Source organism: Lasioglossum baleicum, chromosome 8 (genome assembly GCF_051020765.1).
Source record: "Lasioglossum baleicum chromosome 8, iyLasBale1, whole genome shotgun sequence".
In the NCBI taxonomy this organism is placed as follows: Eukaryota; Metazoa; Arthropoda; class Insecta; order Hymenoptera; family Halictidae; genus Lasioglossum; species Lasioglossum baleicum.
The window spans coordinates 16,517,702-16,545,402 of NC_134936.1; the positions used below are offsets into that span (position 1 = coordinate 16,517,702).

The following is a 27,701-nucleotide window of genomic DNA, read 5'->3' on the forward strand; positions in this document are numbered from 1 at the left end:
AAACAAGTGCGTCTGTGTTTGTAAATATTTGCCAATTCGATTGAAATTTTTGTGAAAATATAGAAAATATCTTTGTTCGAGACACAGGTGCGATACTTAACCCTTTGCACTCGGAGATAGTTTAACTCGAAAATTAAACATTTCTTCCAACCAAGAATATTTCCATAATAATATTCTCATTCTCTAAGATTTCTTAAATTTGATGCATACGAAATTGGTGAATATTCCATACAATACCTAGATGTTTAGTAATTATTAATATTTAATAACGTAAACAATATTTCGAATAATGGTACAGCAATTTTTGGTGGCGCCTCGGAGTCGCCATTCGAGTGCTAAGGGTTAATATTTGCCAGAAAATGTAATCAATTGAACACAAATCGACGTGCATATGTTTTCATAGCACATGCTGTTATTAAAAAGTGACAGTTATGAAAAAACAGTGGAAACTAAAACTTCGCTATCGGGCCAAATGAAATAAGAATGAATATTTGAACGTAACAAACGCGAGCGGTAACATTTTTATGAAGCGAAAATGTACCATACAAATTTGTACAGCCATTCTTCAGTGGTAAAATATTTGATCAAACATTGGAATCACTGTGTTCGATCAAGAAGAGCAGTACTTCGCCACTGTTATTGAAGTTCGCGAAGTGAACTGTTAAATATCGTATAAAAATATTACAAGTGCAGTATCGATCACAGTGCTATTTTCTCTTTTCCAATTTCCGTCCAGTGTTCTAACAATGTCATTCAGTATTTTTCCCCTTCGTTCATAATAAGTAAAAATGAACAAGTAACATTTTTTTCATTTTATTTCGAGTTCGGTTGCGCGCCCTATTGAATGCGAATCGGTTGGCATGTCTGCTCATGGCGAACCAATTCTACTTCGTGCGATTTCTGGGGCGTGCGGAGCTGACAAACTTTCGAATTCGCTTTTCCCAAAAACGAACGTGTCCACTGAAAAAATGTTATTTTCACATGTAGAGAATCCATGCGGTCTGACACTATACCAGTAGCATGTTTGATCTCCCAAAATTCGCTTCGGTGAAGTTCTATAAAATAATTACGAAACGTCGAAATTTGCATGAAGACGAGGTGTCTAATTCGAAGGAGAACCCACCTGGAATTATCCAAATACTTGAGGGAGGTGTGCTCGGAATCAAACGCGAGAGTCTCCGTACTTTTCCGCGTCTGCTCGGCGAGTCAGCCCTCTAGCCGCCCTCTCTCGGTAAGTCTCGCGAAGACTAGTTTGTAAACATGTAATTAAATGCCGGGGGCTTCGATAGAACGCGTGAAACGTAGTTCCCGTTAATGAGCGTTGGGAAAATTCCGCGGAGGATTAGGAAACGAGATTTTCGAGGGTCGAAATTAGTTTCCAATGGAACAAGCCGTTGAATTCTTCTCTCTCCCTCGTCGACGGTCACTGCGCCAACTACCCCTCTCTCTCTCTCTCATTTTCTCCCTCCACCACTCTCTCTCTCTCTCACGGTTCACCTCTTTTTTTTCCTCGGTCTCTCTACCGCGTCACGCGGTAAATATCGTTTCCCTCGAACGGTGGAAAGTTTGCTTGATTTACGTTCTATCGTTTAACTTCGGTAAAGGTCCATTCGCGGAGGATTTCATTGCTGTTAACACCGTGCTCCGCGTTTGTCGTTGACACGGGACCAGTGTACGCTTTGTCGGAGGGAGACAGATCGAATGTCCCCGTTGATTGCTTTCTTCTCTGGTCCCGAGCGTTCTCCCTTGCTCTACCGGTGTCTCTCGCTCTCTTCTCTCCTCGATGATCGATAACCGCCGTCGATGGTGATGAACGAGAGACCGTCGCGTCGCCGGTCGTCTGCGTGGCCCCGTGTGTATGTGCACACCTGTACAAGCTTTCTGTGTTGTATACAGCGCGGGCACAGCGAGGTCGTTAGAAGAAGGATTCAATACTTACGTGGGTACGGCGGCTCGCCGGTAAACTGTGTGTAAAAAACCTGTGCGCAAGCCGCCGCGCCGACCGAGATCGGGAAGGCGAGGGCTGTCATGCGATCGCGGCGGACATGAAACTGGTATTTTCCTTTTTTCTCTCTCTCTCTCTCTCTCTGTACCGGTGGCGAAGTGTGTTTACAAATGGAAGGAGGACACAGTGAATACCTTTTGTGAACCGCCGCGAAGAGGAGCAAGTACGTCATTTGCGCTCGCCAACACCGAAAATGTTTTCTAAATTCGACAGGCTCGACGCGCTTTCTTTCTCCTACGTCTCTCCGGATTTTTTACCCGACCCGTGTTCTACTTATCCTATAAGTGTCAAATTCTCCCTCACTATTTCGTCAACGTATGTATATATCTCGCGCTACACAGTTCGGGGTCTGGCTGTCTGTCGCGCTCGTTCGATCTCCCGTTTTTTCTGTCCGTCCCGATTGCCATTTCGACTCGTTGACCTCGAATCGGCACTGGTTCCAGCTAATTCCCAGGCATACAGGCCCAGCTATCCCAGAAAGCCTGCGTCCGCCGTGAAAATGTAACATTCACGCAACCCGTTGCACGTCGCACGAATTGATCGATCTGGATTCGGAATGGACAAGATTGCGGTTGTAAATGTGGAAATATTAATCCTCTCCGCGGGGTCCGTAATATCCGCGATCGATGAAACTTAGCAGCAATTAGCTTTTACCACGGACAAATTGAATGTGAACCTCGGCGAAGAACGTTCCCTTCATTTCATTTGGATGTAAAATAAGGCGAGGTAGAGAGAGAGAGAGAGAGAGAGAGAGTGTACGCGTAATTGCAATGATAAACTGAATTTTTCCACTTTTTTGCCCGCGGAAGCGAATTACTCTGATTTAGCAAGAATTTCACGGACCACGGCGGTTAATGGATTATGTCCCAGCGTGAGGACTTTTCACGCGCCTAGATCGATCATGTCACCGGTGGCCGTTTCGCGAAAGAGTGTGCAGGGCGTGAAGTCAGAGCGCATTTCGGGTGCGGTAATTTCGAAACGGAATAATTGAGCGGAAAATAATTGAAGCGTGCGCGCGCTCTAGCGCAGCCCGACAGCGTCCTGTCGCAATAACATAACCGTGGACGAATAAATATTGGCCCATTAGCGAGTTTTATCGCGGCCCGGGGCGTCGGACCGTTTCCGGGCCGTGCTTCATCCGAGAATTGAAAATACACTAAACAATTCATCGTAGTTCGCCGGGGCTTCGAAAGCGTCGAATCCGATACACGTTATCCGCGGTTAATGAGATGATATTACATGCGGCGGAGGTTGTGGCTCAGGTGTCGTTCTGTTTGGACACCGTTCGCCCGACACAAAGGCGAAGGAAACGTCGTCTGTCGTCGGATATTTTTAATAAAGCCTCGCCTTCCTCGGTTTTTCGCGCGACAGCGTTTCCTCCGCCGCTGGAATACCAACAGCGGAATACTCTCGAAACAGTTTCCCGTGAAAATCAGGATGGGCGGTCCCGGATTTCGGTGTTTCCCTTCCCCTCCGTCTTTCTTCTACCCTTTTGTGCTCAGCTACTTTTTCCCCCTCGCCGCGCGGCAAGTATTTCTTTTGCCCGGAGACAAAACGTCGCCTTTATTATTCGGAAGTTCCCGGGCCATTTAATAACCGCGCAACGCGCCCGCGTTCGTCGCTTAATACCTTCGCGGAATATTTTCTCAGCTCGCGACGCGACGTCTTTAGAATTATTCCTCCGGAGCTTTATATTCCGGGCGGATCGCGACAAACGCGGGCGCGACTTCTCATGGCAACCACCACCGTCGCATTCGACTCCAGGGCGTTTTATTAACTTGTCGGGGACGCTCCTCTCCTCTTGGGAAACCTGATCAGAAATCGTTTTATGGATTCTTTTCGCGCAACTTTGATGATGGAAGACGGCCGGCGATCGGGCAACGGCTCCTCTGATCGAATCTCTCCGAGAGGGACACCCTTTGAGCGGCCGGAAACCCATAAGGATGAGGAACACGGGGTTCGTGGCACATAGAACCCGCCCGCAAACTTTCTCAATCCCTCGACCACCAACGGGACGCGTTTGTCTCATAAACTTGCAAGAATCACCCGCGGTAACACCCTAATTGCGTAGATTCCAGTCCCACTGCTTTTAAATTCTACAGCCCTTATACCAATTGTATTCTGGTGGACTGGAAAAATATAGCAGAACTACGAATAATATAAACTTTCTTGTTCTTCAATTATACGAAGTTTCAATCATTGCAGAAATTGATAAATAAAATGTTTTAAAAGCACAGTTGCGGGTTCGCGCATTTATTTTACGAGGACGGGGGTAGAAATACAAGATTAAACTGGGTAGGGATGACTAATTGGCGATCGAACGAGCGAGTACACGAGTGGTCTCGTCGATCGTGGAAAAGTTCCACCGTAAATCGTTACAATCAAGTATTGAAACTCGATAGATCCGAAAGACATGAAACAAATCAATTTGGAAAGTTATAAATTTGTTACGATCGAGTCATAAAGAACACACAGTTTGCGGCTACAGAAATCTTTGGCCGGGGGGAGAGATCGTCTACCATTCGTCCAATTCCCACGGAGAAATACCCGCGGCGCGAACGAAACGTCCCGAGGAGGGTTCAATCAATTCTCGCGCGACCGTCGAATGCGAAAAATTTCTCCGCCGGGGTTTGGCGTGTGCACGCGGCCCAGAATTATGCACATACGTAATACGGGATCGATATCCGGCCTGTATAATGCGTACCCGCCGGATCTGAATGAATACGAAAGAAGGATAGCGGAGATTTTTAATTAGCCGATTTCCCTTGGCCGACGTTGCACGGTCTCGACGTGTGCTGAACGGACTATCGCGATACTGCCCAGTTTAATACTAATGCTCTCCGCCCCAGATAGTTCCGGGACACATACTCCACCGGAAAACCATTGTTAACCCTGCGGTATTCGACGAACACGGTTCTAAATTGATTTCTAACATGGAATGCGAAGTTGTGGATTTAATTGCAACACTTTGTCCAATTTATTTTCCAATTTCTGCTCTCGGATTGTGCTGCGAACATTTTTGATGTCGCGACTGCTAACTGAACACACGTACCGTCGTTCTTATAGACACATTTTGATTCGCATCTCACGCTCGATCTACAACCCATCGCTCTCACACGACTCGCGCACTCTTCGCGTCATTCACAGCTCTTTCCTTTTTTTAACGAGGAGGGAATCTTTCAGAGACATCCTCAGCTGTAGAAGGATGTCTGCCTTTCACGATGGCTCTGTCGCAGGAAGCCTCTCCATGAGCAATTCGTTTGAAAAATATGTGAAATACAATTGTTAAGCTACCAGCAACTAAAACTTCGAACTATCAATTTGATAAAATCAATAACTCGACTGACAGACTTGTGTTGCGAGACCTAACTCGGAGTATCTTGTCTGAATCCCATCGGACAGTTCCCTGGGCTCGGATATCCTCCGACATCGTCGACGTTTCGAATTTGTGTATCTCCCTCGGCCAGGGTCGGTTGGGATAGCGGAAGTTTCGGATAAAGGGCGATTTTCGTCGGGACGTCTTCGGGCCGGTCAAGTGGCCAAATGGGACGCGGCGTCGAACGACGACGATTGACCCGATAATTGATACGGAGCCATAGGTTAAATCGATGCTGAGGATTATCGGCACTTTAATCGGCACCGTCGATGGTGCAATTTCGTGTTCCACCGGGCGCAGATTTCGGGGGATGGTTCCGCGGCGCGGGAAATGTGCGGGGTTGGTTAGAGAAGCCTGTACACCAGTCTGGCGAACTTAATTACCAAGTACGGATGCCAAATCCAGGCCAAACCGTTCCCGTCCTGTTCGCGTTCCGAACGATACGTGTTTACGCGAGAAGAAGGACGCACAACGGGGCTGGAGGATCTCCATTATTCAGGAAACGACTCCTCGAGAGCTTCTTTTACATAATGCGGACTCCCTTCTTGCCGTATTAAGTTTTTCGTGGTCCCTCCATCGAATCCTCGGTCTCTCGACGGGAATGATGCTCCTTTTCAATGATCCCCGACTAGCTGGGATACGAACAGGGGTCGTCGGGTTCACATCCGATAAACCCGATAAATTCCGGCCGGCGAGTGTCCTCTCCTGGATGCCAATTAGTATTCATAAAGTCGGGCCACCCTTCATCCTCCGCTCTTGATCTTAAATCCTTAATCTACCATATTTCCCGTCGATGCGTGACAACCCGTGGTACCCGTGACTTCGCGATTTGGATTCAAGCGACACGCGATTCTGTCCCGCCGCTCGCGAATAGTCCGCTCTCTGCACAAAAGTGCTTAATTGTTATTGCATTTGCACGGAATTACCGCGACACAAATTTTCACGGAATTTTCATCAACGAACAATTTGCTTCTTCGACAGCTGTTGTGGCTTTGCCGTCGCTCTGCGATAAAGATAATATTGAAATGGTGAAAAATGGTAGAATTATATTGTCACTATATTAAACGCAATCACAAGCTCGCGTATTGTGCGCCAGTTCTTGACTAATCGAAGTTTTCGCGAGTTTCGTCCCACGAAATTTGCAACTTCACGTTGAAAGAGCCGCGGATTCGAATGGAGACACACAGTTCTGGTTGTCTTCCCGCGATGAAGGACTGTTACCCATCTCTGACGGTGACGATTAGTGTACACAGCGCTGTTCTTAAGTAGTTACACTTTGTACTGCAGCGAACGATGTTTGAGTTGGTTTGTTATGCGGAACAAGCCACCGATGCAGCCCCCAACCCACCGCTCACGGGATTTCCCGGTTTCGGCTTTGAAATTTTCAACAAACATAACTTTTCTCGCAGCTAACGCTGGATAATGTTAATTTTTCACCGGCTCACCAACAATTTCGCGCGGTCCGGAAAACTTTTTGATCCACCTCGAATTTTTGAGCTGTGTAATTGCGGAGTTCGGCGATTCCGCAAGCTCGGAACGAAGGGAAACTAGACGGCTACCAGCTCTAGATAACTTTTCCATGATTGCGTGTAACGCTATAAAAATATTCAGAGAGCCTGGTCTCTATGTATAATTAATTAGTAGACTCGGATCTTCACGCGTTTACGGCTTATAAAAATTTCCAGCATCAAATTCTAATAAAATCGTTTCATCTATGCTTGAATCGAATGCTAAAGATTCTCCGAAAGAAAAATTTTATATCCCACGAGTATCACAATTGCCAGCAATCTTTTCATGTATCCTCTCGAGAGGAGACTTCTGAATCGCTGTCTAGATTTACAAAAGAAACAGGAGCAATAAGATCGAAGAGACATATTCGGTATCGAACATTTCAATTGAATCGTATAAAATAAACGTAGATCCGCAAGCGGAGCACGCGGTATGCCATAAGACTGAAATACTCGGATCGCCATTTGTACGATAGGTTAGAACCAGTTTGCGGAGAATTCGAGCGACAATAATTTCCGTGAAACTGTTGAAGCGACCGTGGGCACGCATCGCAGACGGATCACGGATTGTAATTCGGGCTGTTCGACGGGATAACATTTACATCGAATTGATTGATCGTATGTACCGACTTCCATTACAGGGGGGACACGCTGTTTATTGCCGGAATAGTGTATTAATAAAATCAACACGCGTGGAACAGCGGATTGGTCGGATAGGTTGTGCTGTACTCTTCGTGGTTGGTGTGCTTGCCAATAACTCGGGATTCCTGCCGCGTATCCGGTATCCATTCCGTTTCCAGCTTATCGTTAATATTTCCGTCGGGTTTGGTCGTTCCGGGCGTTTCCAGGGCTGCGGCACATCATCGTTTATATCCCGTTTGCCTCAGCCTCGTTTTTCCTCATCTTTTTTATTGCCACGGGGCCGGCTCGGCTCCGCTCGACTCTGCTCGGCTCCGGTACGCTCGGCGCGGTCTCGCGGCCTCAGTCGCTCGTTAAATTTCGCGCCGTCTTCCGGCAGCTTAACGCTCCGCGTGGTAAAGATAGAAGGAGAGCCACTCGTGGCCGAGGAAAAGTCGCTTTTCAGAAAGCGTACACTTTCATCCGTCCGCTCGCTGGCGCAACGATTCGTTCGCCGCTCGAGGATCCTCTGATAAGTGATGATCTTTTAATAAATGCCTCCTCTGTCGCTTTTCCTTCGCCGACACAGCCTCGGCCTCCGCTTCAGCCTCAGCTTGAACCGACGCCGCCGCGTACAAAGTGGAAATTTTCGCGTGCCACTCCTGCCGAAGAGTTCTTCGCGATGAATCGTCGCCGGCGGGGAAAAATCAGCCTCGCTCGTCACCGTCCCTTGTATCTCAATCAACCAGCCACACTGCAATTCCCGGGAGGCTTCAGCGCTGAAAACCACCGACGGGGAAACGCACGCGCTCGCTAAGAGACGCCCTTTTCATCCGCGAGCGACCCATTGTTTACACCGTTTGTCCAACTATGGGAGCTTCTAATTCCCCGGTGATCGAGATTTTCGCACCGACTCGCACGAATTATTTCGCTCTCCCCCGGAAATTTACGGTTTATTATCCCCTGGTACGAGACCGTTTTTCCAATTGAATCCCGCTTGGAGCATTGACAACTACTCCCACGTGGCAATCGGTCTCGCAACCGAACCAGCGATGGTAACGGAAGATAGAGGGATCTGCTTGACCAGTACCCTGCTAACGCAGCCCCGAACGCGAGTGGTTATCGAGCGGCGGAGATGGTGCGTGGTTGTTTGATTGGCTAGCGGCGCGTTGCCCCTCCCACTGGCCCGCTCAGGAAGAGGTTCACATATTATTTTGCATGAAAATCATTCCAGCTGAAGTAACTATCGGTGCAAAAGTCAATGTCGAGTCCAGCTCGTATTTTTGTGTCGCCTGTCAATTTGAGAACGACTTTGGAAAGCTCCACTGTCACGTGAACCACCTGAGAGTATACCATCTACTCGGAAAGAGAAGTTCCCGGGTGAAGCAATGCACTCGTCGCAGCAAACATACAGGACATTTCTACAAACGACACGTCAAGCGTCTCCGAGCATTTGATATCGTTCACACAAAGTAATCAAATCAAACGTTCAGTCCTTTTGGGCCATTCTTTCTCCACTTCACTCCGCTACTATCGACTCCGGCGATACTCGCAGACTGCAAACGGTATCGATCTGCAAAGGCAGCTGCACCATAGTCATTTCATTATACACCTGAGGGCGACCTGGGAAATCGTCGCTTTCCGAACGTCTCCGAACCGCAGGGTGCAGTTTCACTCTCAAGTGGACATGTGCCTTCAGAATTTCGCAGACAGTGCCATGCAATTTTATATCATTTTAATTTGAAAATCCAGGTACTTTTTTCAAGCCAGATCATTTTATCACGTTTTTATTAGCTCGCTTTCTTGTCTGTCTGTTTGGTACAAATTTTGCAATTGATTTTAAGCTAACTTTCCGATGAGGTAGAGACTTGAAATTTTAAACATAGCTCAGAACTAGATGACAATGCAATATTTAAAAAAAAATTTTTAAAAGCCTATGCGTTTAGGAGATATAAATTATTAAATTAAACCGTTACAACTCGTCGCGCGATGCTTGGCAGTACGTGATTGCGTTCAGCGATCCCCACTCCGCGCGACAGCGCTCCCCACTTCACTGGCCCGCTTCGCACCGAAGGAGCTCAGTATGCGTTCGAGCTCCGTACGGTGTTTACAAAGTTACTACGTATTATTATACTATAATGTTTGTTTATCAAGCGAAAGAACAGTTACACCCAGATTCTCCGTCGAACCTTTATCTTTGACATTTTACATTGTCCAACCTTAAGTGTTCGTTACGATTACAATATTTATTATATAATACTTCATTAATTTCTTTATTTTCGAGGTAGATAGATATTTAGGAGGCAATGCAAACATATATTTATTATATTAGAAAGTTCATTTTTCGACGAAACTCGAGTTTTCGAATGGAGCGAAAGGAGATTAGTAAAAAGCAAAGCGCGGAGTCGTTGTACGCAACGGTAATCGCCCCGGGCAGGGTACTTACCCTTCATTAAACCCGTAATATCCCTTCAGAAGGCAGTTCATCGGTCCCGCAAGGTTTTACACGGCGAATTAATTCCGGCTCGGTACTGTAATCTTCCGTATGACGGACGGTATTCGGGAAACGCAAAAGGGAGCTCGCTTGTTGGATCCTCCTGGCAGAACTTCATTAGGCTGATAGAGAAAAAGAAACCCGGGTCTCTGTCTCCGGTTTTCCCCGTCCCTTAAACCGCCTCGTTTCGTTTCATCCTCCTCGTCATCCAACTCGGCCGGAGGCCCTCCGTGATTTCGACTGGATTTGAACAAAAAGGAGCTTACCCGTTAGAATTTCGCGGAACGGTCTTGTCGCGGCTGGTTATTGGAGGAGCAAGCAGGCTGGTTATGTGCAAGCTGTATCCACTTTCCTCGAATTTCTCGGCTGGACCAGGAGCAAGAGACCGAGCCCTCGAGCAACCGAGATGTCCGTAATCCTTGAAGCAGTCTGCGTTCGCCTACGTCCATCCCTCCTATCCCGCAGGATACCGACCTGCGGGGACGGCTCAAATACCTCAAAGGAGCGGGTTAACCGCGACGATCCTTCCAAGGCGACGTGTGTGTACGCAGCTGGATGTTCCGGCAGGACCAGCTGAGAACAGGAAGCTCGCCCGAGGCGCGCTACACGACGAACAGACGTTCAACTTGCGACTCTGGATGAGCGAAATCATTTTTAGCTCGACGTATGTGGGATGAGGGCATTCTGCTGGTCGGAAAAGTAGTGCTGGACTTTATGGTCGTTGACAAAAAGAGATGAAGATCGGAGTGAATGTTTGTCTGTTTGGTGCACCACCGCATCTCAATGTAATAGACATTGAATCAAATATTTGTAATAGGATTTCAGTACAATTATTAAATTGCTGTTTAGTTTTATAAAGAAACAGGAGCAATAAGATTGAATCGTGTAAAATAAACGTAGATCAAAAATCATTTTTATGAGGGCATTCTGCTGGTCGAAAAAGTCGTATTGAATTTTATGGTCGTTCACAACAAGGGATGAAGAGATCGGAGTCAATGTTTGTCTGTTTGGTTCAACGCCGCATCTCAATGTAATAGACATTCAATCAAATATTTGTAATACGATTTCAGTACAATTATTAAAATTCCTCTGGCAGAAAGGAGACCACGATCACGAGGTGATCAAGAACGCCCCGTTTTCCAATTTCCGCTGCACCGGAACTGCAGTTAGTTCAGACCACTGTGCAACAGGGCCGAAGACGGTACACTGCGACCGCGGTCGTCGCGACATTCCGCAAACTTGCAGAGTCGGCCGCAAACGCGGCCATCTCCCGCAGATCCTTCGTTGGATCTTCTCGGGTTTGCGAACTAAAGCTCGCGCGTTATGATCTTCCTCGGTGAAAACAGAGACGGGATGAAATCACAGGAGGACGTAAAGAGAGAGAGAGAGAGGATAGCTCGGATATAACGCGTTAACGCAAGGCAAGTCGAGGCATTCGTAAACGAGGCAGCCGGGTAAAAGTAGACGAGACAAGGGTCCGCTGCGAGGCGGAATATTAGCCGTGTCATCTAACGATCGTCGTGTTTCGCGTGTCGGCCTGCATCGGGACGGTGATATCCTGGAACGCAGCTAGAGACACAGAGGACTTCTACGCTCTCCGGTAGCCTGGGCCCCCTCTTCAGAGCCGTTGACACTATCTCCAATTAAACAGGAGCTAGGTGATGCTAGCCTCTTCATGTGTTTTTCGTCCGTTAGGAAAAGACCCCCAGAAAACGGCAGGCAGAATAGTGGGAAAAATACTCTACTGAGAACCTGGGTGATGTCACTAAGCTATAGTATAATCCAGGGATTCCAAAACTGTGCTCCGCGAAAAAATATTAATAACAAAGCTCTGTTCTACATTTTGACTATAATAATTTTACCTATGAATTTCTCTAAGATTTATTGATTATGTGTCATTGCTAGTCTGCGGATCTCTATGCAAAATAAAAATCGCCAAATTGGACGTTAATTCTTTCCTTATTGAATTCAAGAGAGGAGAAATCATATATTGACATCTTCAATGTTGAAAATTTTCCAACAATTTTGAATTTCATCTTCTCAATTTTCCTATAAATACATAAAATTTAAAGACCCTTAAAGAGCTCCATCAGAGAAAAAGTTTGGGGAAACCCTGGTATAGTCTAATTCGCGACGCCACTAGGTATGCCCGAGCGTAAACCCAGCTTTACAAGTGTTTCGCTCGACGAAGAAGACAACCGAGCCTATCGAGTGTGACTGTGGTCCACATGTCGGAACGTGTGGAATCTTCCCGCGGACGAAGAATAGTCTTGTAATCGTTATCTCTGTTAATGCAGGCGGTAGCGGTCGAGAACGTTGTTACGTTAGTATCCGGAATGGACGACGGGCCGGTCCAAAGATAATATTAACGGTAGAAATTAAGCGGGGTGGTTCTGAAAGCATCGAACGCGGTTACCGTGCGGGGTAAAAGTCTCCTCTCGCCGATGTTTCCTGTCTTTTGTTCCACGGTGTCTCGTTCTTTCTCTGTTCGGCGGTGTTTCGCGGGCGGAAAAGAAAATCAGAGCTCTTCCGACGGGAAGTAGCCGTTGGCTGTTGGACCGGCGGGCAACGCGGAACGCTTTCAAGCCACTCGAGAAAGAGAACCGTTCCGTTTCAATGGCCTAGAGCGTCTTGTATTTCTGATAACGTGCAGGGTACGTGAGACGGGGAGATGCTGGGGCTGCGAACGAGCGTTGAATGAGGAGGAGACAGCCGCCGGTGCAGCAAGAAAGTCCTCTCGCCGGAGGCACGCCATTAACTTTACTGCGAAAGGATATCGTTGAGAGGCTCGCCGCCGCAAGCAGCAGCGGCGGCGGTAGTAGCGTCGGAACTTGAACAATATCGCGAAACACCGAAGTCCGTCGAGCGTTTCGACACGTGTATCTTCGAGTTCGTTGGTAGCAGGCGACGCATCCGGAGGTGGCACCGGCAACGAAGACGCGACGGTTTCGAGGGGCACACAGGAAACTGTGCGGAGCGTGTCTCGAAGCGTTCCTGAGAACGGGTCCGTAATCTATAGCCAGTGGAACAATAGCGACTCGAGCCACCGAGAGCAACTTGCCAGAGCTGAAGAGAGAGCGTTCGGTGACCTATACCTTCTTCTCGATCTCGATAAGACGCAGGAAACTGGGTTTCCCCTCGCGGGGGTGGCGTCACGCTGCGACGACGTGTTCTGTCTCGGCGTTACCGTTGTCCGTCGGAGGCGTGCAACTTTCCATTCGTCGTTAACGATAGTTACCGTTTCCCCGAGACTGAAGAATCCGTCTCTCTCCCTCGCTTTCTCACTCGGTCTCGTCTTCTCACCGACGGAAACTCCATAAACTCGTGCAATATCTGCTGGCCGGATTGATTCCGCTAAGTTGCCGCGGCGCAGCGCGAGCGAGCGAGGATCTTTTAGCTCTGCCGTGGTTACCAAGGCAACTAGAAACTTTTCCTCTAACCGGCGGTACACTAATCAATCTGACCAGGCAGGGTCGGCAACAATACCACGCAACGATACACGGAACGGGTAGAGAAAAGATTTACGTGTTTCGATGCTTTGTTTCACTGCGCCTTTTTTTAGCCATTCCTTCTTCCCGATACCTCTAGCTCTGTCTCTGTTCTATACATTTCTCTCTCTCTCTTTCTCTCTCTCTATCCCCTTTTCATCTTTCTCTCTGTCGCTCTCCGTCTCGATACCACTGGTGGTTCTTCGTTTTGTTTTTCAGCGAAAGTACATTTTACAGAGCGAGTTCGCCAGCACGTAAGAAGAAAGTTGTCGGGAACTGTGGCGGGGGTTTCCCTCGCGCCCGTTGGTTCGAGGACGCTTTTCAATCGCCGATAAAACCCAGGGCGAGCCGGTTCCCAGCCTGGGCTGCTGCGTTCGAGCTCGAGAACGACGGTGAATGAGGCCGGGCGACGAGCAGGCAATCGGAGGAGGCAAGGTGGCCGAGAAAGGGCGAGCCAGAAAAATATGGTACACGAGGGCACCGGTCTATGGCACGACGCGGGATTCAGCGTATCGAGGTGGCTGATGATCATAATACACGGGTACCGGGTCACCACCCTCGTCCTATCAATCCTGCTGAACGTGCTGGTGCGAACCGGTGAGTACAAACGATCGCTCACAGACCTAGACGACCCGCGAAAATCATCCTCTCTTTTGCATATTCGTACAATGTAACCTCCTTCGAAATCTACCTCCGAAGCGTTCCACGCGAACCCAGATGATTTACCGGCGTTCGTACATACGAAAAACTCATCCTAAAGGCTGACTGGTCTATTACAACACGATCCATCACGTGGTTGCTTGCTAAGGACCATTGTCTTGCTCTTTGTAGACCTGGAATTATTTGCAATACACTCTAAAACAGTACTCGAAGCCCCGCGTTCGTCATAAATCAGCTTTTCCTGATCTGGCGAACACGAAACTCGCGACAAAGGCTGATTGTTGTAATATTGTTCGGGACCCTTGCGTTCGTCCTTGCGGACCCGGAATAGCTGATTAATCGGAATTATTTGTTGTACACTCTGAAACAGCACTCGGCGCACGGTGTTCGTCGACCTGGCGAACGCGGTACCTGAAAAACCAATCAATCAAATCGCTTGAAACTTGCCGGATATAATCAGCAGATTATCGTGTACAAACGAGGATCAAGTTGTTCGTATTTTTTGAACGATGAAATATTTCATTCTTCAAGAAAATTCCCGAAGAATTTCCTATTAATCGGAGCATTGGAGAGCGAGGAAACCCTTTCATTGCTTCTGTGCGTTCAGTGCGAGCGTCGAACGACGGGAAACAGTTTTGTTTGCGTTCGACTCCTATAGTCGAATGAAACGCGGAGTGCCGCAGGCGGATTCGGGGGATTCATTCGAAAGAAAGAGAGATAGATAGAGGCATCGTAATCGTCGCTTTGTCGAACGTAACGCGTCTATAGGCTGTCGTTAAGGGTCGAACGTCTCGGGATCAGTTTTATAGGCGGCGTTCCAGGACACCGAGGCTCCAGGATCCGCTTTTACTGACCCGGCCGTCGCTTAATGATATCGTCGCTTCGACTTCAATCAGCCGTAAAGAGTTTAAGGCGCAGTAATCCGGTGGGAGTCTCGCGGAACGGACGTACTACGGGACTCATCGATATTCTACGAATAGATGCTCGCTTGATGTCCCTTCGATGCGTCTTGGCGCGCGCGTACCTCTGAAAAGAGAGAGGCTCCTTTAGAAATTTAATTTATTTACTTGATCGATTTCCTTTAGAGCCTCTAACCTCGCCCCTGCATAATCCCAGAGTTCAACTCAAATGCATCTGGTCCTAACTCTCATTGCCAGTGCAAACGTTACCTGGAAACTGAATTTATTAATCTTCGCGAATCTGATCTAACGTGAACCATGTTTTTGCTGAGGTTGAATCTAATTGAGATTCAACCGAGACCCGATACGATCCAAAATTAGCTCAGATCTAATCTAAATCTAAGTCTGATCGACGCAACTCGAACCGAACGGCAACTTCGGCTTAGTCCAGTTCTAATTTGTCTCCAGCCGAGCGTAAATCTTCTCAGATTTATTTCAAAGCTAATCGAACGCTTACACGGCTTGTTTGAGCCCGAATCTAGCCCGGATCTAACTGGGATCCGCGACGGACGTAGTTTCGGTTTAACCGGACGTTAAAACCTAGTTTACATGCAACGCGGACCTGATTCGCATGTAATTCAGTCTAAACCTAGCGCAGATTTGCCACGGACCTAACTCCGTAAGCTCGGAGAAGATAAACTTCAACTTCGAACGCAAATAGTGATCTTTGTGTCCGACTATTTCCAGTCGTGAAAGTTGCATTAATGAAGTCCGCGGCCGAGTCCGGTAAACAGTGCGCGATATCCAGAGGTAACTTTTCCACATGGCAATGGCTATTAGCGTCGGGTAATTTTCCTATGGGGAGAGGCTGTATGGTGAAATAACCTTTTGTTGCTTTCACAAAGTGTTCTTTCAACGGACTTCGAAAAGAAAGGTTCTCTTTGTATTCCGATCGGCCCATACAATCCATAATGCTTACGGTAGAAAATTTCCGTGGAAGCGGGCTGCGCGAGAGCTAGCTCAAAAATCGATAGGAAACAGTTTTATTAGCTCGGCGTCTCCTTAAAGCCAGTTCCTTTTCATTGTCGTTTCCTTTTACCGGGGCAAAAGTTTCTCAAATTGGATGACTTTCCATTCGGAGGAATAGCTGTTCACTTCGCTCCCCGGATGAATATTAATTTCTTGATCGTCGGCGATGTTGTAGAAGTTATCAGCTTAGGGGATGGCCAGTCTGGTCAGAGAGGAAGGGAGATAGCCCACTGCCTCCCCCCACCCCGGGGGGTAAGTTAGGCGACGTCGACGCCCGTAATAAATCGCTTTATCAATCGGATGCAACTTTAACCGGGGGCTCTTGAAACCGTTGAATAATAGACGCGGCTTTGTAAAAGTTCATGGACGGGGACTGTCTTCACGCGGCGACGGTGCTTACCGTGCATTATCGATCATCTTCGCGAGAGAGAGAGAGAGTGAGAGAAAGAGAGAGCACCCCGACTACGATGAAATTTACCGGAAGCAATAACGACGCCGAAACAGTCTGAATTAACTATAAAGTTCTTAATGTACCCATTTAACGTGCTAATGCGGTCCGCCGAGTTTCGTCTCCGTTACTTGCTTCAAGCAGTTTCCCACCTTTTCGATCTTTAGCCTCCCTCTTTCCGCCGGTATTTCATTAACACCGTCCCCCCCTTGTTCTCCTTTAATACCGGGGGGGCTGTACAATTTTTCACGGCCCAGCGAACATTAAGGTCCTTCTCTCGCGCGAGGATAACTCCCGCTGACGTCAAAAAATCTTTACAACCGGGCGCAGTCCAATTAGCCGGCCGGGAAATGTTAAAAAGAACGGGGCAATTCATTCCCGATAGCGTCGATTTTACGATTTATCGTAGCTCGAAAAACGTACGCCGGTTAATTACGCGCGGCGTCGCCGACAACGCGGCCGCAAGATATTCGAAACTTTTTGCACTTTACGCGCGACGCCGACTCTTTGACGCGCGATTGTTAACCGTAATTTTAATCCAGCCGCTCGTCCCTGTTTCGCGCTCTGTAATTTTGCCTGGCAATTCGTTCATCCGCCTTTCAAGTATTACAAAGTGCGGCTCGTTTGCCATGCAAATCGAAAAAAGGAAACGGCTCGCGAATTTCCCCCAGCGTGTTTCACCCTCCGCGGCTCCCCCCCCGTTAATCTGCAATTAAACCGGTCGTCCCTCCCCTCTCTCTCTCGCCTCGGTTGTAAATTACGAGAGCAAATATATATCTTGCGCGGAATGGTCCACGGCCGCCCACGCGATTATAATATTTGCGATGGACTGCAAAATAGCCGGCTCGATGTCGATTAACAGGGGACTCTTGACGCCCGACCATTATTGCCATCGAATTACCGTTCCACCGCGCCGAAATTGCACCTGAAACTCGATAATTTCGAGTGCCATACTTTAACGGGACGCATTATGAATGGCTGCGGCACCCTGTCGAACACGAGTAGACACTTTTCATAACGAGACACACTTCCCGCTTCAAACGGCTCTCCGCGATACCCGGCCGATCTTATTTCACGACCCGATAACTTTGAAAAGGCAACGGGGTAACAGGCTTTTCTATATTCTTCCGAGACACGTTAAGCGTATAGAAAATCGTGTTAACAGCCGGACAGCTTTCGAACATTTAAAACGAAAGCTCCAGCCCCGTGTATATCGACGAACAGCTCCGAATAGACTCGGTAGGATTTTAAATGTTTAGCTTATTTCATGCACGGGGGACCGTTCTCCCGGCTTGTGTAGCCGTATCGATCGAGCACCACACTTTCGGATCGCGAAGAAAGCGAAAATTGTGCATACAGCAGACTCCCGTGTAACGCGATCCCGGAAAACGTTTAAAGAGACACTTGTGAAAAACTTTTCCTCTTTATTACGACCGCTTAGAAATCGACACATGAGCTTTTAAACTTGTTTTGGGCAACAAAAACGAGGGTCAAGTTCCATCCTGTTATGGTGTATTTTATTGTAAAAGCAGTGAGAGAAAAAGAAGTTGAACAATTAGACCAGGAGAGATTACGGAGCAGTTAAGTTCGCGGTTCAAGCGTAAAACGGTTGAATCCGGTTGGGAGTTCATCTTTAGTTTATTTCCGGACCGTTGTCTGCAAACAGGATTACATTCAATTCAATTTCTCGTGCTCTAAGTATGTCTACGGGAACGAAAATTTGCATAAAGATTTGCAGCTTAGTCGGTGAGGCAGAATGTTCGTATAAACGCAACATAATTGGCAGGCTAGCAGTCGAAGACCTCCTATGCACACCGAGTCTCACGAATTCTCATTAGCTCCTCCCACAAACCTCAAGTTCGCTCGGTAAAGCTACACCATCATTACGACCGCACCCTATACAGGGTGTTCACGAAATCGTGGCACGAAGCACAGATCTCTTGGAAAACCGAGGCGAAAATATATAGAAGCGAACGCTTTCGTGCCGAGCTCCCATTTTCCGGCGAATCTGCCTCAAAAGCGTCTACGTTTTCACTTAGAACTGCAAATAGTACTGCTGTATATTGTTGTATATTTTCTTAATTAGTATGGAACAGTGTCGACATTTAATTAAGGAACGCAGCTCACCCGTGACTTATATTCCGTTGCATTAAATTAATTGAGATATCTTTTTCGGAACTAAATATTCAACGAAACTTAGAAAAATTCTTATTCATAGATCTATTCTCTTTTGCGATATTGTCTGGAATGTATAAAATAACCGAGAACCATGGTGGGTTTAAAAATAGAGGCTCACTTTTAGGTGAATTCGCTCGAACTGTGCAAGAGGGTTGAAGTAAGTAGAAAAGGTCCGCCATGGTCAGACACATTATCTGAACCGTATGGAACGCCATTGGTACTCAATTTCCCGGAACACTATCGGCCTCACTATACTCGACGAAATATTTCGACAATCTCTTATTGTTTAAACAAATCGTATAGGATAAAAACCTTGAATTTTATCGGTTCCCGAACGTTGTTATAACCTATAAATGCTTAAGAACCTGCGGTTTAATTATCAATAGCGGCGGTGATGGTGTTACCTATGGTATTAAATTCTGGCAATGTTTATAGGCCATAAATGTGCGCGGATCCGCAGCGTAATCGCAACTAGCGGGCGCTGAGAATATGATAAGCGTAATTAATAATTATTTTTATTATACCACCGGCAAATTTCCGGCTGCCTTACTTGCGCATTCACCGCGTTCGTTTCGAATTTATTTTAAAGAGACCGGGTGCTCGTTGCACCGTGTATTAACGATGCATTACAAGGGCCCACACAGGTCGTTACGAATTAGCTGTACACAACGCGTGTTCAATCGTCTCACCCCTCCGAGTTTTACTTGCTCGCAACTAATAATGGCAATGCGTGCCGGGAGAGGTGGGACGAGGGATGGCTCTTTGCAATGCAAACGAAACGGCCGTGCCGCGTAAATAAAATTTTGCCACGTGTGCCCGTGCATAAATCATGTTTGCAGTTTAATGCACTGGCCGATGCGCAACGGTAAATATTTCGGGTGTTAGACGACTGCACGGCATCGTGTGCATGGACACTCCGGTAACAAACTGCGCCCGTATGAGTCTACAATATAACATTTAAGCGCGGTAATAAAGCACCGGCGTGGCTCGTGTTTCGAGTGCACCCGTGGAAATCTCGTTCCGCATAACTCTGCCGTGGCTCCGACGCCCCCACGCCAGGTGTTACTTCTGCTTATCTTACGCATTGATTTGCTCCCGAGACAGGCTTAACGGGCTGGATACGCGGCCCCGTTTCCTCGTTAATTTCCTCGATCCATTCTTACGGCAGACAACGACACAACAACACGAGCAACTAAGCGATTTAGCGAGACGAGAGCAAATTCGCGCGGCACGCTTGTTTTGTATCACGATGTAGAGGAGCGGAATAAGGACAACGGAGGAGGTTGAAAGGGAATACTGGAAATGGGGTTTAATACATGCGCACTGGTACTTTTAACCCCTTAACTGTGAAATTCTACACTATTTAGCTATGTTGTAGGGCATTTTAACGTTTCGATTCGGATGTGAATCAGTTAACGTCCTAAAACGTGGTCTAAAGCTCGGGTCGGATACTATTCTTTGATCAGATAATGACTACATTATTATTGGGTAAAAAATGAACAATTCATTCTTAAAAAAATTGTTGTTAATGCATCGCAATAACGCAGTTAACTGGTTAGAATAAAACTATTCTTTAGTTCACGGTGCGGGAGGAAGCTCTTTACTATACGAAATTTTAGTTCCGACTGATCGTCGATTAATTCTCGACAGCGAACAATATGTTCGTTGTGCTGGTATCTGATTGATAATCCAACACAAAGGATGACCCTATTTGGTACACGAGGAAAATTTTTATTCGAACGGTTGAATGCGGCTTTGGGAGCGCTCGTGTGAGAAAGGTCGAAATTCATTTAAAAGGAAGATTCCGGCGGGAATTCTAATGGACAAAATGGTCCGTGTAATCGATACTCTCTCCGAAATAGTATTTCTGTTTAAAAGGTTTCATTCCCGTGCTTACGTATAGAGGAGACATCGCCAGATCAATGAAGTAGGATGTTTGGTGCAACAAGCGGACGCATTAAGTAGATTGAGTACTGATCGTGCTCGGAAGCAGAACATACACACATGCACACGTACACCGTCTGGTTAGCAGTGTATACGTGGAAATCATTGTTTCGTTGTATCCATTACGTACCATGGAATTTTATTCGGAATACCAATCATTTCCAAGCTGTAAGCTTATAAGCACGCTGCGCGCGGGCTTTCATGCATTCAGGGGTCCCCAAGGTCTTTGAAATGTAGTTAAAAGCTTCATCCACCTTTTTGTATTATTTCTAACTCATTGAAAATTTTAATGCGCCAAGCGACGTTCCGTTTTACACGGGGCTTGGGTATGTAAAAAAATGTAAATGGGTGGAGACACCGACAGACACTTTCTATTAAAATACTAAATATCGGTGTGTGTATGTTGAAAATTATCGAAAACGTCATGGATACATCGTGCTGACAGAGAAGATGGAACACGTGTGGTGCAGAGAATCGAGGCACTCGAAGGACAATCAAATTCTGTATAAAATATTTTGCTGCAGAATCTGACGTGGTCGAAGGGATGAAGAATTGTGTGTGGAGGTATCGAAAGTAGGTTAAGTTCCCATGAGGTCCTCCGTATGGGTCACCGAGTCAAAATTCTGTTTTTCCCGAGAGCCGATGCCGCGGCTCGAAGCCAAAGCCCGAGTTTATTGAGTGTCGAACCGATCGGTGCCCGAGGTACGTGCGAATGAAATCCCTTTTAGATTATGCGCTCACAAGGACCGCGCGGATTTAAGCACTATTTTATAGTCGGCAGCCATTTCGAAAATCAGGCTTACGGAGGCAAAGAAACCATCGGGCGACCTGGATAGCTCAATTCGTTAGAGTAGTCGTTCCGCAAACAAAAGACTTGGTCCGGCAATCGGATCTCGGCCGAATCTCCCTCTCTATCGGCCTCTCCCTCTCCGTGCAGAGATTTGTAAGAATTTATTGGGCACGTCTAGCCCACGTTGTTGCGAATCTTTCAGGAGACGGTTGAATCGAATTCGTCGAATCCCTCACCCTCTTCCACTCCCACGTAATCAATTTTATATTAGCCTTTTTAGTGACGCGACTCAACTCGTCCCGGACCCCCAGCGGTTCTACAAAGTAAACTCGAACCCGTTAGCTCTAACAAAACTCCTGGATTTACTTAACAGACGCTGCCGGAGTTATTTTCAAACATATTTCATTCGGAGATGGTGGAAACGTTAGATGACTGCATGATTTCAAAGTTGAATGGTTAAATTTCAAAGAATATAGCTTTGTTGATCAATTATATAATTTTTTCCACTCCGCCGTGCAGTACAGTTTTGCGGCATCTATGTAAATCGGGCACGAACTGATTCTATTAGGCCGCTCGGAATGTAATTTCGTTTTCTCGAGGGAAAATGAAAGTCAATTTTTGACCATTTATATTTTATTTCATCTAAAAAGAAAGGCACAACCTTCATATTTGTTAGACCCTGTTAAAATCATCATCGCGAGTCTGCCTCGTTAAAATACGGCAGGGGGTTAAGTTAGAGAGATAAGTTCAAACCTAAATCGAGTACAGCACAAGATAAGGACCAGGTCTGAGTTAGTCCCGAAGAAATTACGAGCCACAACATCGGAACCGAGCCGAAATCAGCAGAATCATTCGGATCCTCGTCTAAACTTGCATTGTGCGAGGAACTTCTCGCCGAGACGTTATTCCGCCGGTTCCAAGACTAGAAGCGGCGGTGTTCCGTTAATTAAAGGCGCGCTAAGGTGTTTCCAGGCTCGGCGAAAGTTCCAGGAACGCGTGCGCGTTTAATTCCAAAGGTGACTCGCGGCAAATTGCTTAGTTATGCGAGAGCGCTATCGAGCCGGCTCGGCTCGGTTCCGTCAACTAGTTGATTTCGCCGGGATTTACCGGCCTGTCCCCAAACATCGATGTAACCGAATTTAATCTATCTGGAGCGGGGCGACGCCTGCGGAGTCACTTGTTCAATTTCGCAGCATAGGGAAATGTATCACTCATGCAAATTTCAGACGGGGCCGCTTAAACCGCGTAGGTCGGCGGAGGCGCGCTTCCGCGTCGCGCCCGGCGATTTCCATGGAAAGCGGGTCTAACAAAACATCAAGCACGAATTCAATAACCGGGAAGATGCGTTTATAATTTATCCTGTTCCCCTTCCTGTCCCTGTATCCTTCTTGTCTACCTCTGGCACGGTGCTATGCAATTTATCGGGTCGCGTGCTGGCAAAAAGCGTGACGGGCTCGTTAAGAAAAAGGAAGAGAGAGGTGAGAGAACGAGGAGAGAGAGAGAGGCGAAAAGGGAAAGCGAGAACGGCGAGAGAAAAAAAGAAGAGAGGAGCAAAGTAAACCAGAAGGGAACACGGTTGAATACAGCTTTTAGCGTTACACGAGCAGCAAGGAAGATGGGCGAAAAAGGAAGAGAAGATCGCACCGCTCTGCGTCACGGGAGTTCATCAGTCCGTCCGCTAAATATACTTAGCGAGAAGACGCGCGCGCAGGGGACGGGCTGCCGATCTGTGTGCAGTTGCATGCGGTGTGCAGGCAGCTTGGCGCGACCCCGGCGGCCCGGCGGTCGGTCCGCTCGTTTTGTTTGCCCACGGAATTTCTGCCCGAAAAATAGTTTACACAGAGCCAGGTGGACCCGTGCGAAACTCCCCGGAATGCGGCACGTTCAGTAAATTTCGTGACCGTCCACCGGACTCTGTCTTGAGGCAAGCCACTGTGCGGAGACCCGGCACGAATGGCACACCGGCACGTGTTCGTAACTCACGGGACTTATTAAACGCGCCGGAAACGCAGCTTCTACCCGGCCCCGGCTAGGCAAGCCGGCTGCATCAAAGAACAATTTATATTTACCAGCGTTTCATACGTTCATTCAGCCGGCCCGGCTACCCGTGAATAGAAATTGTTCCACGCTTCCCGAGACCGTTTCCCCGGAACATGATAGCTTTGCATGATAATTTCGCGTGCTCGACAATTACTTCAGGCGTTTAGAACTTTTTGGGAAAGCCCGTGCTTCGTTTGCCTTACTGCTTTCATTTTATTGCCAACTCTCCCTCTCTCTGTCTCTCGCAGTTTGACTCGTTCGCACGGTGTAACTTGCGAATTTTTTTTTCTACGCCACTGTGTCATATCTTTTAGTGAAACTCTGCCGAGTTGTTCGTACATGTTTGCACTATGCTCCGGAATTTTTATACTTTCATATTAGCAGAACTGTTTTACTTATTCATCGTGAAAGTTGGAACTTTCCACCGAGATTACTTTCAGCGAAGTGGCTTGTGGTTCGAGTGCACTTTGGGATTTTTTTTTCGAAACCCGAAAGAGATTTTTATAAAACTTTACCGAATTATTCGTATATATTCAAACTATGGACAGTTCCAAAACTGTGGACAGTTTTCAAGAATGCCTGGAAACTCTGACTTCCTTTCGATTTTTATTTCCATATCAAAAGAACACCGCTGAATTTTTCTCTTTATTGTTATCGGAGTCGATCCTTTAGAATGTTCAGAGAATCGTCAGGAAGTGTCGACTTCAAACAGAGATTGTTCTTATAAACAACCGTGGATATCGATTTATTCTTCTTCGAACCTTTGAGGAGGACATATATCAAATAAAATGTTGTCTGTCTGCGACACGATAAAGTGGTTGAATGGATGGTTGAGTCAAGAAGAGAATTAGCAGCCTGGAAGCGCAACAACAGGAGCGATCAACGAGTTAATTCGCGAGGCTCCGATTGAGAGGTTAATAGCGAATTATTAACGGCGAAGTCGTTCCGACGATTGCGACAGCGAAATCGATCATAACGACGGGAAGAGTGGCGGTGGAGGGGAGGAGTTAAGCATTTCCTTGAACTGTTGCGATCGTGTGTCGTAAACTGGGTTCGTAATAAACGGAGAGAGAGCAGTTACTAGAACAATGTTATCGGAGAACAAAGCCAGATTAGTTCTTGGGCCATTCGGTCGACCGAAGTAACTCGTATTGCAGCAGTCCGGGCGAACGAACACGATACTCTTGCGCGAGGGAAACCCTGCAGCCCGTATCGATAATCCCAGTGTCCGAGGAAAAGTTCGATTCCCGTTGCCGGAAGTATCGAGTCGCGCTTCGGAACCGTTCCGATTCTATGGCATCGGGGTTCAGGTATCGGGAGCGGCAAATATAAAAGGGGCGAAACGGACTCGTAACGGGGCCGTCAAAGCATCGTATGGACCCTCTCCGCGGAGATATTTCATGGGAGGCGAGCTAATATCAAGCAGGCCGAGTTTATTCCACTCGAACCTCTCGGTCCGAAATTCCGAGGAAAATCCAGGCATGGTATAACCCTTTAAAAGCGACTCAAATCAATTTTAAGAAAATTATTAGCGTTCGGAGGTTGGCCACAGAATTCCGCCTCCGACTGTAAATTCTTATATTGTCGAATTTCCACTCGAAATTTCACGATCCCAAGGACGGTGTGACATTCTCGAAGATCGATTGTCCCTTTCCGCTTGGGAACGGCGCGACGCAAGTAGCATGGGGAATAAATTCGGCGCGGAAAGTTACGGGAAGCGACGAGTGCGCGGGCACGAGAGCCGAAGTTATGGTAAAACAAACGGGCCCGGGCTCTCGCCGGTGTTTTATTTCCACTTTGGCGCGCATTGAGGCAAAGTTCGTAGTTAAATTGCTCCGAAAGACGCTTACCGCATGGCGAGTTTAGGAATATTGCAGTTCCTTAAGCCGGGGAGTATCTCATTTTCCAAGTTTTCAGTAATAACGACACCTCCGGCTCGTTATTTTTCGAGTCTGAGCTGCCTCGTCCTCTTCGCGGATAGCTTCTCGCGCTTACGAAGTAACGTGGATCGATTTCCTTTCGATGTGCCATCGATCTGGATAAAGGACTCAAGTGGTTGGAAAGCCTTAGTCGAACTACTGACCGAACGCTCGACCGGTTCATTTTACCAGAAGCTTGTTCCTCGAACTGTTCACGATGCTGCTCGGATTAGCTCGAACGTCAGCTGCATGATTTCACCGTGTTGCAATTCGACGTACGATCACTCCAGGCTATGCAAACATGGTCAAACGACCGCAAACCAGTTTCTAGATCTCTGCCGGGAACATGCAAATGATAACAGGTTGTTTTAAGCAGCAGACACTGAAGAGTCCCTACGGATGGATCGAATTAGCACTGACCCATTCACGTCCTGGCCACTGAATCATGGTCAAACGACTTTAAACCAGCATTTCCGGGCAGCTACACATCAGAGGTAAACGTATTTTCTAGAACAAAACGTAGGTATTTCTAATCGAAGCAAACGCAGTCAAACAACCACAAACTGGGGCAGAAATGTAACGCGATCGAGCGTCGAGCAGTCGAAGGGGCGGATGAATCATTTCGAGCCGACAGAATCGCGCAGGATTTATTAAGAAATAATTGTGTTAGCGTTTAAGCGCTTAATTCGAGCGCCGAGGGATATTAAAATGGCAATCCGGGTTCCGAGGTACACGGGCAAGTGGAAAATGTGAGACAGGCGTACCGAGATTAACCACGATCAACGATTTCGCCGGAGGCTTCCCGCTGTGGCAAGTTAAAAAGTTAAATCGGCCAGGAAATTTGAATTTCAAGCTACATATTTAACGGAGAGGAGCCGGGGCCTGCGAGGACGTCAACGGCCCTCGAGCATTTCAATGCTCCCCGTGGAGCGGCGATTACGCGCACGCCGAACATCAAACTTTTAATTCGCGGAATGGCTTACGGAGCCGCGATCCCGGAGAGCGATTCGGGAACAATCGAATGTTTGCCGACCGCGGCTCATGGAAATCAGCTTCGACATACGTGAGCTTTATTTGCGGAACGGGAAAGCTCGCGGGACTCTTTCGTCCCTTCCTCTCTCACCGCCGCTGTGCTGTTTAAAACGCGGGTTCGATAAGGAAAGTCGGACGAAGAGAATGAGGAGAGACGAAAAAAGGAAGATCAACGGAAGAAACGAAATTTCTGCGAGCCGAGGGGAATTCTTTACTTTGCCACGAATTACTCTCTATCTCTCTTTCTCTTCCTGGCGCATCGGGGGGAAGGGGAGTGTACGTTCATAGCAACGCCCCGGCCTCGTTTAAGTTCTTATTATTTTAATAGAAATTCTTGGCACGGTCTCGTTCGAAAATAATGAAACTTCCCCGGATACCGTTTACAAGTTTCCCTATTTGTTTTTGCCGGTACCCGTGCCGCTCTAGCTTCTTCGTTCCCTCTCCACGGTGATGTTTCGTTCGTGTGTACACCTGACAGCGTTCGCAGGAGATACGGAAGTTCGCGGAATAATTCCGCGCCCGGTAAATTCGATGGTCCGCATTGAATAATGCCGCGGTCGCGACCCCGCGACCGAAATGCCCGTTCCTCGCTGTATTCGTTAAACATTTTATTACGATCGTTCTTTTCCTCTCTCCGGTGTTCGGCTTTTCTTTCTTTTCCCCCTCCATTTCTGAACTTTTACCAGGCGCCGCGCGGCCGCCGCGGCGAACTTTCATGGAAATGCGGCGCGACTTCCTGCTCTCTCGTGCTCCCGCGCGCGGTTCAAGACACCTTTTTTTCAACGGTGACCTGACCACGGGAGGTCCGGCGAAACTTTTTCAACATTTAGCCCCGGCGAACGACTTTATGCGCATATCAGCCCGCTCGCCACCTGGACGAGCACGCGAGAATCCGACAGCCGGACGGAATTCAAATGACACGCATAATTATACCGGACGACGTCGTCTGTCGACCGCCCGCCGTGATTCGCGGATTTTTCGCTGACTGCATGTCCGTCGCCGTTACTTTATTGTTAATGTTAATTCGCCGCTAGGAAAAGGGTCACACCGTTATATACGTGGTCCTCTTAAAAATCTGGGTCACGTAGTCACGGAAAATTCCATTCCCAGTTTGATTTCGAGCTTAACGACGGCGCAGTGCATCGTTTTTGCTGGGAATTCTCGAGCACCGTTCGTCAGTGGATTTTTTAATATCTCGTTATTATTATGTTGATTTTGTTGTGCGAGCGCGGTGTAGAAGCTTCGCGAATGCTGAGAGCGTGGGTTACACTGT

At 47.4% G+C, this 27,701-nt stretch overlaps 1 protein-coding gene across 7 annotated transcripts in view; it reads left to right on the forward strand.

Annotated features, from left to right (window-relative positions):
• Positions 1 to 27,701, forward strand: part of LOC143211683 (lachesin) — an 84,184-nt gene that overhangs the window by 3,331 nt on the left and 53,152 nt on the right. For 3 of the 7 annotated variants that reach the window (XR_013009501.1, XM_076429551.1, XM_076429553.1), the window contains exon 2: positions 13,709 to 14,086. Coding sequence is in view for 6 of the 7 variants with exons in the window: in XM_076429551.1 (XP_076285666.1) it covers positions 13,954 to 14,086 (133 nt within the window). In the remaining variant the exon portion in view is untranslated. Of the gene's footprint in view, positions 1 to 12,654; positions 13,510 to 13,708; positions 14,087 to 27,701 lie in introns of those variants that run through there. The other 4 variants (XM_076429552.1, XM_076429557.1, XM_076429555.1 and 1 more) reach the window with 3 other exon arrangements.